Raw genomic sequence first — 12,504 nt, forward strand, 5'->3', positions numbered from 1 at the left:
TCTGAGTGTAAATTTAGTTTCTTTAAAACATCATTTTTGAACCTTATTTGACATAGTAGCTATTTATTTTCAGCAACTCAATCCTAAATCCTCTGTTAAAATCCCACCTGGTTAAAATAATGTATACACTGTGCTAATGGGTAATTAGCCAATCAGATCACTGGGCTGGCAGACAATTACCAAACCTGTAATTTTACATATAAATGGAGCCACATGCTATGGGAACTCTCCTTAGAGATTAGTCCATTGACAGTTCTGGTATTCCATAAGGTTACATTAAGGAACACAGCATTCCTGAGCTTTTAATTAAAATAGAAACTAGATTCTGTTATTTTGGTTAATGTTCCAACTATTTTTATGTCTTCAAAAAGTCAAATGACGTTTTGACTTCTACTGCCAGTATATTGTCTTTGTAGTTGGACCTCAAAGCTGCATTTTGGCACCTAGATAAAGTCCACCCCTAGACACCATGAACCTTCATAACTTTTGACAGCACTGTTATACTCTCAGATTAGTGATTACCATACCCTGGTAATGTTCAGATTTCTACTTATTAGTCTCCTTCCCATCTTAAGACGTTCCTTCCATATCTCAAACTTCCTAGCTATTTAGCATTCCTTCACTCCCTTCCCCAAGATTTCACCTCTTCCCATTTTCCTTTCCATCTGTTTCCATAATGCCACCTGTTCCCCTCTGCCTCCAGATTCTTCTATTCTTTTTCCAATCTTTCTCTCAGTCCCTTTCTTGGATATATCTCCATCTCCCATCCCCCTTTCATATAGCAAAAACAAAAAGGCTATTAACAGAAAGGTGGTGAGAGAGAAAATGCCTTCCTCCAGAACAAAGTCCATGCTCTGCTCAAATTTAGTTAATGTTTACCTAAGACCAAATAAGTCACTGTGGCTTTTTTAAATTGGCGGCATGTGCCGGGCACTATTAGCATAATTATTTGTCATGTCGTCTGTACTCAAGCAGCATTATTTGTTTAAGGGTGAAACAACCCTCAAATAACCCAACAAGCCATAGGTTATTCAAAGGTTGTTTCCCCTCAAACCATCCAGGTTGGATAACAGAACAAGCTGCGCCTGGGTGGGTAATTTGTCTAATGGCACCCAGCACGCACCGCTGGTTTAGACAAGTTCTAATCATTCAAACCAGGTCTCGTGCAATTTGAATAAATACTTTTACATTTGTTTCCTTCTTCTCCTTACTTTTAATACTCTTACAGGAGCAGAAAAGGGACTAATTTATCATTTTCCCATTGTCCAGAATATTTATGCTAGCCATTCTGTTATATTGCCAGCAGATTGTGTCACTGGATTTATAGCACAAAAATGCTATATTTTCCCTTAAGGGGACTGAGAATAAGCTTCTTGCTCATAATGGGCAATATACCAAGCCCTGCTACAAAGCAGGTTCTGTTTATTTTTTGTGGGACTCACTTGCATGGACTGTTGGCACACACCCCTTGAAATTAATCCTAGTGGCACAACAGCAGGTCTTGCTGGATTGTACTCTATGTACACTTCTGTAAATTTGGTTCCTACAGTGATTATAATGTCTCTTTCTTCCTAGCCGGAATCTCTGGAATCAAATTGTTCAGCTCTTGATGACAATAAATCCTGTACCCCTACCTGCCCTTTAATGCTTTTCAATTCTGTGTAGAGACAAGTGACAGAGTAATAATTTATTCAGATGTCAGAAAATAATTTGAAAAATGTCAAGTAGAAAAGAAAAATAGGATAGAAGAGAATTACTTTCAGAGACAGACAACCCCCTGCTCCTCGAATCTCTTAAGTCCAAAATAGTGTTGGTGGTTCTCTGAAGTGCAAGAAAACAGTTAAAATTAATAGATAACAAACTCTCCATTAAATTCCCCTTCTCCTCGGTTGTTTTAATTACCATTGTCTTGCTATGGGAGGTAGCACTGAAGAGGGCACACAGCTGACATTCCAAAGGAGAATATTTCTCTCATCACTCACTCCTAGAGGATTGTGATATAAACCTAACGTCGGCATGGCTGAAGAAAGCGATTTGAGAGGAAAAGAGGAGGATGAATGATCTTGGAGAAAAAGTCTGATCCAGCTCCTTCCAAAGCCATTGGGATTTGCAGCCTTACAAAATTATTTTTCATCTTTTACATACAATTCCACACACACACACACACACCCAATGCTAATGGATCGGATCTATTTTCTGGCATGTGACTTACATACCCCAAACACATTAATCTATGCAAAAGATACTGTTCACTAAAGATTCATAGCACAATCCAGCACCCAGTCATGCAAGCTTAATTCCTATTAATTGAAATTGGACTTAGCATAAATGTTGTTAGCATAACTTTGCGCTGTATAGTGGCCCCAAATTACTAAAAAAAAAAAAAAAGAGAGAGAGAGAGAGATACAGGGAGTATATTGGAAACTACATTATGTAGTACCACAAACCATGGTGTCACTCTGCCATTGTGGAGATATTGCTACCAAATTATTTTACCCCATTTCTGTTACTCAGCTGCTTATTACCCCATTGGATACGATGTGATGATATGGGCTCAGGCAGAGGTGCAGATGCTGTACACCAGATGCTGTACACCAAGGATGCAGAACTTTAGGCCCGGGGGCCATGTCTGGCCCACCTGGCATTCTTGTCCAGCCACCCAGGTTTCCCCAGATGGTCCCATCTCCTTTCCCCCAGTTGCCAATCGTTTGGTGTTTTCCCAGCTTTTGTGCAGCTTTTCCCCATTAGTAACTGATAGCAAGGGCTTTCAGCTAAAATATGTTGGTATTTTTGGCCCCAACCCATTTGCCTTTGGTCCCACCCACCACTGGAATGCGGCCCCCGAGAACTTCTCAGAAATGGAATTTGGCCCTGGAAGAGGTTCAACACCCCTGCCCTACACCATGACCTTTTCTTGATCCCCTAATGAAGGAACATAGCTTTAGACTCAAACCTCGATTCTATCTATATAAAGTCATGCCCAGACACTGCAGGATGACGCCTCTGATTTTTAAGGAGCATAATTAGTGAGTTCTAGCTAGTGAAGAGCAAATCCCTCTTCCCCCCAGTTCTCTTTGGACTGGCTGAGAAAAAGCTGAGATAATTCCTGCCAAAATGTGGAGAATAGGTTGGCTTATTCCAAGAGATTTCAAGTCATATGGGGTTGGACTTCCCCAACCCCGTAAGAGCCTCCAAAACCCTTCCCACCCCACCAACCTCATGCCTTCAAACCATTCCCATCGTCACACCTCAGTGCCTCGTTCTACCCACCCATAAGTCTGCAGCCTCCTCCCACCTGCTTACTTGCTATCAGTGGGAAAAAAAGAAAAAAGTGAGGTCTCTCTCCTCTTCCCTGGCTCCAGGTTCTGCTCTTGCAGCAAGCCAGGCATGGGGAGTATCATTTGTCTTCAGTGAGAGAACTAAATTTCATAGCACTTCTGAGTCCTGGCACCTAGTTTACTGCTACAGCAGTGCCTCATACTGGGATGGGGAAGGGGAAGAAGTTCTCCTTCCTGCAGCCATCAGAGCAGTAGAAAGGTGTGCAGGCAGGGAGGGAGTTGGAAACTCATGATGGCTGGCTGGGAGGCAGCTGGAAACCCATGACTGGATGGGGTAAGTGAGAGGGAGGAGTTCAAGTTCTTTTCTAGTTCAGGTGAAAATCAAAGTGGGAGAAGAACTTGAGGAGTCATAATTGTCACTTCATATTCGAGGCAAACATTACAGGTCATTGAAGTCCATAGTCTGAACCAAGCAATCATCAAAGTTGGTATTCTGAGCCATGCAGTTGCAAACCCCAGTGGCCTCTCTAATTCCCGGCCATCTGGGTACATGTAGGGTTATCCTATATGAGAGTTCCTCGGGGCTATTTCAAATAATCAGCAGTGAATTATGTCTATTTTTGGTATAATAAAGAAATTGCAGGGTAAACAGGGCAGAGAGAGATGCCTCTGCTCAAGTGTCAAATGTAAGATAGTTCTTTGGTTGTAGGGAGCTGAAAACTACTAGTGTTGCTGCTGCTGCTAAAGCAGATCTTTAAAACTGGGCATCTTCTCTGAATAAATAATAATTCCATATAATGTGCCTCCCCAGTCAGCAATATTGATCTTGCAGAATGGTTACCTAGTTTTAATTGCCTCTGTCAATTTTGTAGTACACTGAGACAAAATGGGGCAGGATATGCAAGAAAAAGCCTAAAGCTTTATGTTTTCATGTCACTGAAACATAGGTTTTAACAAATTACTGCTAGATATGTGGGTGTTGTTGTTTTTAATAGTATTCTTTAATATATTGCTCATGAGATAAGTGGGTACATCTGCTTTAAGATGCAATTAGTGATGCGGTGTGCTTTTTACATCTATTGTTTTACAAAAATGTTCTTATTTCAGGAGTGATTACAGTTGCAGCTTCTTATCAGCTGTAGGCAATCCTAGTTTTAAATTTTAAAAGGTATCATAATGTTTCAAGCAAGGCAACTCATTAGTTAGTGAGAGCAGGCTAATAAATTTATCCATTTGTCCCCTAATGAATAGGCTAGTAGCATTCTCATGAATAAGTGACTAATTGCATAGTGTTGTGAAGAAGATCCTTAAATGACTCTCTGTGGATGGTGAGATTTTAGTAATTAATAGTGTTTTATATCTATTTATTATCTATGCCTCCAATAGACTTTTATCTGGCAAGGTGACATGACACGGTGAAAAGCTACAAGAACAAATATGTCAGAAGAATACTGGACAGGATCACACTCTCCCTAAAACGGGTGCACAGCATGTAGACTAGGGGTTACATGCGGCACTCCAAGGCCTTTACTGTGGTCCCTCAAGGGTGTCCTGACCACCAAATTACCCACCACTCTCCACCCCCTCTCCCAGAAATCCTCATACATATCACACTTTTCCCATCCCTGCTAGCAGTAAGGAAAGAGCGATATATATTGGGATCACTGATCTTTGTGCATGTGTGAGCATATTTCTGTATGTGCATGTGCCAACCGAACCAGCATCACATCCCTGAGCCAGCATCAGATGCAGCCCTTGGGGCCAAAAAGGTTGTGCATCCCAGCTCTACATGATTGGGTTCATGGTTTGGGGGTAATTTTGGACCCAGCTTTGCTCCTGGATTATCAGATATGTGGCCCAGAATGCCAGATCACTTGAGCTAGTATACTGCTGTGCTCTCTACTGGAAAATAGAGACCCAGCCACTGTTGTTCATGCTTTGGTGACCTCCAGATTAGACTATTGTAATGAACTCTCCATTACAATAGTAATGAGCACCTCCTCTCCTATGAGCCTCCCCAGATTTGAGACTAAGCTAATTTTATTTTCTTATACTTCTAGGGTGTCATTATCCTTTTTTCACATAGGAATTATTTCGTGGCCCTGTTCAGATGTAAAAGGAAACAATGGTTCCCCACAATGTCTACGCACAGGGAGCTATGATTTGTTTAAACTTTGGTTAGTGAGAACAAGCCAAGATCAAACCATGATTTCAGGTCCTGGCTTGTTTTGAAACCATCATTTAAAGAAAGAATAGTTCCTCACATTCAGAGATCATGAGGAACTAGTTAACTTAAAATCAGAAGTGGATGCTTTCAATCTTCTCCTCTGATGCAAGAAAGAAGGAAAAAGGTGAAGGGAAAGCACAGAAGCTTGCCGTGGTTCATTCACATAATAAGAACTAGGATCAGGTTTTTGTTACCTAAAAAAATAGTTTAAAGTGCAGGGAAGCAAGGTGATATTTTTCCCCAAGCAGCACTCTACTCATACATAAATTTACCTGGAAGTAGGTAGGCAGCTCACTGATTGAAATAACATTTAATAATAGCTACTGACGATCATTGGGTTGGATCCAGTGTGGTGTGAGCAGACGTCCACTCACACAGTAGGACTTCCACTCACACAACAGACTTCCCTGGCCCACTCGCGCAAGCAAGAGACTTCCCCATGTGCTCCTCTGCAGCCCGCTGCACACCTCCAATTCTGCTCCAGAGGGTCCCTCAGATTTGGGGCATGGAGAGGGGAACACAAGGGGGGAGGGCAAATCCTTCCACCAGCAATTTCCCTTCTGCTGACAAAACAGTACCGTTGTATCCAACCTAAGTAATCTTTTTAAAAATATGTGCAATAAGGTGCTGTTCGTGCAATAAGATGCAAGAATTAATTCATGAGTAGACACTGCAAAGTGTCTTTTGAAAAAAAGAGGGCAATGCCCCTTATAATATTTATCCAAGAAAAACAGCAATTCATTAACTAGCTATTTGCTTTCCCACAATGACATCCAGAATACTAATCATGGATATGTTCCAGCATGAGGTACATCAGCAGTTAGCATTATGGATGGGAGCCAGATTACGCAAGACACATTTCTTACATAAGTAATCCTTAAAAAGAGAACTTCTAGGGATAGTATGGGGAACATCATCAGATGTGAACAATTTTACACATATTTATTTTGGCACAAAATACACATCGATGAAAGGTCTGCTTGGCAGTAGGTTCCCATAATGTGTATACATAATACAAAAAATGCACGTGCATGTGTTCAACATGACAGTGTCAGAGTTGGGCAATCACTGGTGGTGGGGGGAAGCACACACCTGCAAGCCTGGACCTTCCTAGTTGCCCCCCGCCCCTCCAGCAAAGTCATTCACTGGCCATGAATGCATGCAGAGCTACATGAATGCATGAGCTCTACAGTCCAAGACTGTCTCTACAGAACACTCCCTGTCATGTTGAGAGTGATTCAACTGTTTGTCTCTGATGTGCACACGCTCCTGGCTTCTCTCTCCTTCCCTCCCTCTCTTAAGGCAGACTGCTGCAGGCAAGTTATCTGGTCTGCTGGATACCTATATATGGTCCTGCTTGGCCTTCCAAACAATCTAGGACCCAGTGACAATTTCTTTGAGAAACTGGGTGTTGATGGATGATGCCTGCAGCCAATCAGTGTCTTTCTACTCATTCTCACAGCTGTGCGGAGGAATCTAATAGCCCTCTGTCATTGCCAAGTGTATGTTGTGGCAGCATGCTGTAGACTCAGAAGAGACTCCTACAGGGAAGCATCTACAACCATGCTGAAATGTATGGATCTGAAAGAAGTGACTTGAAGTTCACAGTCAAAAGGAAATTCATTCCAGCACTTAAAAAAAAAAATGAGGTAGTTGAACATGAGTCCAAAGGAGTGCTTTGATGTATCAGTTCCCCCTCTCCTTGCTTCGCATTCATGATCTTAAAGTCACTTACCTCATTTTCTCTTTTCTGTGCAAAGGGTTGCTGCTGTAGAGCAGAAATAAATGTAGGTTCAAGGGAAGTGCATTAGTGTGTTGTAGAGATCAGATACAGACTCACCCTTGCAATCATGATCTTCATCAAGTGACTTGCCTATTTGCTTCTGTGTGAAATGGGCTTCTGCGTGCGCCTCCTCGCCCCACCCCTTTTTAAATGCCCCTTTCCAGGCTAAGACATTCTGTCATCCCCTCCCCCAACCCACTAGATCTAGTTGGCTCTGCTTACTGTGACCACCTTGATCTTCCCGCCATCAGCTGCCCTGCTCTCGGCCCTACCATCCACAGTGGGCACCAGCCACCAGTGGCCAGTCTGTATGCAATTTCCATGTATCTCACGTGTACAGGGAATTAAATTCTGCTTTTATGAACTGGCCCTGGGTTAAATGACCCCACAAAATCAACAAGAATAGGCATATATTCTAGGACACAGTCAGAAATTCTTTTATCCTCCACTTCTTATTCTCCCCCCCCCCCCTTCATTTCTCTCATTAAGATCTACAGCAAGGACAATTGTCAGGCCTGGCATTTAAACTGTTTTCTCTACCGCTGTCAAAATAATAAACTGTCTCTGTTCAGAAATAGCAATTTGGGAATTAAACTAGTTAGAGCAATAGTGCAAACCAAGAGAATATTAAAACTGGGGAAGGCCAGTATATTCCACTGAAACTCTTTTCATGTCAAAAACACATTTCCTCATGGTAGCAGAAAGAATAATGCTACCCGTTTTTCATAATCTCAGCCCTGGTAATTAAGGAAAATTATCTCTAGCATTGCAGTCCTATACATATCTACTCAGAAGCAAATTCTGTTGACTTCAATTAGACTTACTCCCAGGTAAATGTGTATAGGATTGGTGGATCAATGTTTAGTCGCAAACTTTCTTCAAGAAACCCACTTAAATGCAAAAAAAGAAGAAACCAAAATCTACAGCAAACATTTAGCAACCTAAATTAACAAGCCTGTAGATACTCAGCCTCTCCTTTCAGAACACTCCAGCAGCGTCATGTTTTAAAGGATAGGGTATACCTAACGTTATGCTAGTGAAAAGATTACAAGAGTTCGTATTCTACTAGCAGAACAATGGCACAACAGCGCAAGCAACACCTAGCCTAATGAAGTTGTAATGGGTTGTGCAACGCCTTGCAAAACACTTTGAGCATCAGCTTGCATCAATGGAATCAAAGCATTAGGATTGACACATATAGAGGGATGAAAACAGAGTTTCCGCAAGCAGTAGAAGGTTTCTGCTAGTGGAATGACATTGTTGGATGCAAGACATCGTCTTTAACATTATCAATGTATAATCTTCTAATCCTGAAACAAATTGAAAATAACCTTTGGACTGATTTGTTGTTTCAGGACCAATGCAAGAGACAATATATGACTTCTGGAGAATGGTGTGGCATGAAAATACAGCAAGCATAGTCATGGTGACAAATCTTGTGGAAGTGGGAAGGGTAAGAAAATTTGGGGAGTTTCTATGTTCATATATTCCAGAAGGCTCAACAATATGAGGGTATACTCAACATACAAAATATCTGGAGACTTTTTGCTGTTTAAACCCTAAGAATACAGAACTGTAATTAAGGCAATATCTGCCTTAAGAAGATTTTTGTTACTGTTTTTTCTATATTTAAAACAAGAACCAAAACCCAACAACCTTGTTGTTAACATACCTACATAGTTGTGAATCAGTCACTCTTGTCTTAAATACACTGAACAGTATAAATATTCTAAAAAGAACCAGCGTGGTATATTGATTAGGATATCAGACTAGGATTGTGGAAACCCAGATTCAAATCCTAACCCATGTGATATGAGAGGTATGTGGCTTGATCTGCTGATGTCTTTTTCTTTTCCTAAAAGTAGCTTGGTGGGTTGGATTTTGATCAGGGGAGGGTATTAACCCCCTCAGGCACTGATTCCATGATGCAATTGGGGAATGGGGGCCATTTTGAGATTTATGCTTAGAAATTAATTTGCATGATCTAACTGCTTTCTATGCTGACTAGTTTGCTTAGCTTTTTCTTAGTGAACCTGTGCTTTTAGCTTCTGTGGATATCAACATAGTAAGAGTAAGAAATGCCAACTTCTGCGCTTTACAAACTAGAAGTATCTTATCCCACGCGCACTTTTATTTTAAGAAGTTGACTAGGTCAACTAGAGTTATTGGTATGTGTGTTTTAGTTATGTATTTTACTGTATCAGCAGCAATGGTGCTGATTAGGATATTTAAAATGGCCTAGGGAGTGAGCTGTTCAATTTCCTGTGAAAATCTCAAACTTCATCAACTACATTGTCAACACCTCCAGGAACAGTGCATTTATTAGCTGCTGAAAGAGTGGGAAATCGTAGGTATACTTTGGTGTAGCTAAAACAGTTATGATGCACATTTTTAATTTCTTGGCAATACAGTTGTTTATAATTTCCCTTGAAAAATAAATGTGTCAACTACAGGGCGATCAATTAATTTCTCGGTAATATGAGTAAATATGTTGTTTCCAGTTTCCTTTATTTTAAATTCTGTGTTTAGAATAGTATTGTTGTTTTGCTCATGCTTTATTGTGAGTCTAAATCCTACTCCTTAAGACATTTAACTGCCTGAGCCTGCTCACAAATCAGGAAACAGGACCACATTTGGACAACATAGTTATACAATTTGTGAGTATAATTAAGTTCTGTTAAAAAAGCACAAAGATGCAACCAATTGGACTGGCTAAAAACAGCCAGTGTGAGGCCATTGAGACCCAATGGATTGATACATTAACTTTCCTACTTATATTCAGACAAGCAAAAAGTTAAAACTAATATATTGATATGAAACTTTCCAATATATTTTCTGTATTTGATAACCATATCCAATAAAATGGAATATATTTTGAGAGGTAAACAAACAAACAGCCTAGCTAAAACAACCTTTTTGCATGACATAATGGGTACTGAGCTCACTGCCATTGTGAGCTTTGCATCTGAAGCAAAGTAGTTGTCTGATTCCTTCACTTAGTTCACGGCTCATCATGTACCTGCAGTGGTGAGAAAAAGTTTGTCAACCGCTTAGGATTGTCACATATTTCCAATGACACATAAACATGATGCTTTTTCAACATGTATTTATCCACAACTGTTTCAACATTCAATAGCCACATGTGAAAAAGTACATGAACCTTTAGATTCAGTACCTGGTGGCAGGCATCCCCTTGAGCAGCAATGACTTCAAGTAAATGTTTCCTGTAACTGTTGGTCAGTCTCTCACATCAGTTTTGAGGAATTTTGGCCCATTCCTCCTTACATAACTGCTTCAACTCAGCAGCATTTGAGAGCTTCCTTACATGAAGAGCTCGCTTCAAGTCCTGCCACAACATTTCGATGGGGTTTAAGTCTGGACTTTGACTAGGCTATTCTAAAATACGGAATTTTTTCTTCCACAGCCATTCTTTTGTAGATCTCCTTGTATGTTTAGGATCATTGTCTTGTTGCGTGATCCACTTTCGGTTCAGTTTCAGCTCATGGATGGATGGCCTGACACTCTCCTTTAGAATCTTCTGATACACTGAAGAATTCATGGTTGTGTCAATGATGGCAAGCTGTCCAGGCCCTGAGGTAGCAAAGAAGGCCCAAATCATCACATTCCCACTACTGTGCTTGATGGTTGGGATGAAGTTCTTCTGTTCAAACTCAGTGTTTGTTTTTTCCAAACATAATGTTTCTCACTGAGGCCAAAAAGTTGTACCTTTGACTTGTCTCTCCAGAGAACATTAGTTGGGAATCATCTATGTGATCTTTAGCAAACTTCAGACAGGCAGCAGTATTCTTTTTAGAGAGCAGTGGTTTCCTCCTGGCTATCCTCCCATGAACCATTCTTGTTCAGTCTTTTTCTGATAATTGAGTCACAAACACTCACATTAGCCAAGGTGAGAGCGGGCTGCAGATCCTTGGATGTTATTCTGTGGGTTTTTTGATGTCCTCAATGATGCACTGGTTTGTTCCTGGAGAGATTTTGGTAGGATGACCGCTCCTGAGTAGTACTAGCGCTTACAAATGGTATCTGTCACACAAACAGGAGTAGCCTGGAACCTCTTTCTCCCCTAGCTAAAATTGCAGGGGAGTGCACAATACCAGTTCCACATCAAGCCCAGCCCCACCATCACTTTATGTAAACCATCAGTAAGATCCAATTTAGGACACAACACTAAAAAGGGAGAAAATGTGAGTGTTTTCCACTGCATCATGTGAAAACATTATGTAACCTTGATCCTATACATATTTACTTAACAGTAAAAAAAAGTTCCACTGTGTTCAGTGGGGCTGAATCCCAAGTAAGTGTGCATAGAAGAGCATCCTTTAAAAACAACTGCATTTATTAACAATCAGACTGAAAACAAAAGTTTGGCAATTAATCCCCACAGGGGATAATGCCTCCAAGAGTGTATATATTCCCTATTTTTTAATGGTGAAGCAATTGACACCAGAAAATTAATTCATGTACAAATTGTGTTGCCTGCCTATCACTGACTAGGCACATAGAGCTGTGTTATGCCTCAGTTAGTAATGTCTTTAACTGGTCCTCTGTCCTGGATTTTTCTTTGGATTTTGTTGTCAGTATCATGTTTTGACAAGAGGTCAGATTCCTGCCAAGCCACCGTGGTAGCTTTTCTTTACTTTGGAGTTTTCTGATATTTTTGTTGCTCTTAGTCCTGCTCACTTCTGCGTTTGTTATTTGACTTACAGATTTGTTTAGAGACCACCTGCCCATTTTAAATCCAAAAGCGAGAGAGGGAAGGGGGCAGCAGGGGGGAATAGTGCAGCTTTTTTGTTGCTGTTGTTCCAGGCAAGAATACTATTTAACATGTTTGCCACATAACTTGTGTTTGTCCTTCATGAATTAATCATTAAGGGGGCGTATGCGTATTTGTTTATCCGGACTGGATAGTCATTAAATTTGTGCTCGGATATAGCTTTTGCCCTGGAGCTCTGTGTATCAGGATGGTTTTAATTGCAGGCAGAGGAGCCACCGGGAGGCTTTCCCTCATGCAGGCACCTGCTACAGATGATTCAGTCCTTCATTCGCCTCTAGCAGGGCCTGGATACATCTGCCAATACCTGTCATTATCTGAGGCAGGCTTGTCAAAATCCCTGCATCCTTTAAGCTCTCCTGAGTTCCAGCAAGGGACCCTTGTCAGTTTTCCTGGCACTCGCAAGCCGTCCTGCACCTGGTACTTA

General features: G+C 41.0%; 1 protein-coding gene across 5 annotated transcripts in view; it reads left to right on the forward strand.

Moving 5' to 3' along the window:
* Positions 1-12,504, forward strand: part of PTPRM (protein tyrosine phosphatase receptor type M) — a 616,517-nt gene that overhangs the window by 565,831 nt on the left and 38,182 nt on the right. For all 5 annotated transcript variants that reach the window (XM_084849822.1, XM_084849823.1, XM_084849824.1 and 2 more), the window contains one exon: positions 8,644-8,741. In XM_084849822.1, coding sequence (XP_084705948.1) covers positions 8,644-8,741 — 98 coding nt within the window. The remainder of the gene's footprint in view (positions 1-8,643; positions 8,742-12,504) is intronic.

Source organism: Heloderma suspectum, chromosome 4 (assembly GCF_057233095.1).
Source record: "Heloderma suspectum isolate Gila_16-S chromosome 4, 16-S_ref, whole genome shotgun sequence".
Taxonomy (NCBI): domain Eukaryota; kingdom Metazoa; phylum Chordata; class Lepidosauria; order Squamata; family Helodermatidae; genus Heloderma; species Heloderma suspectum.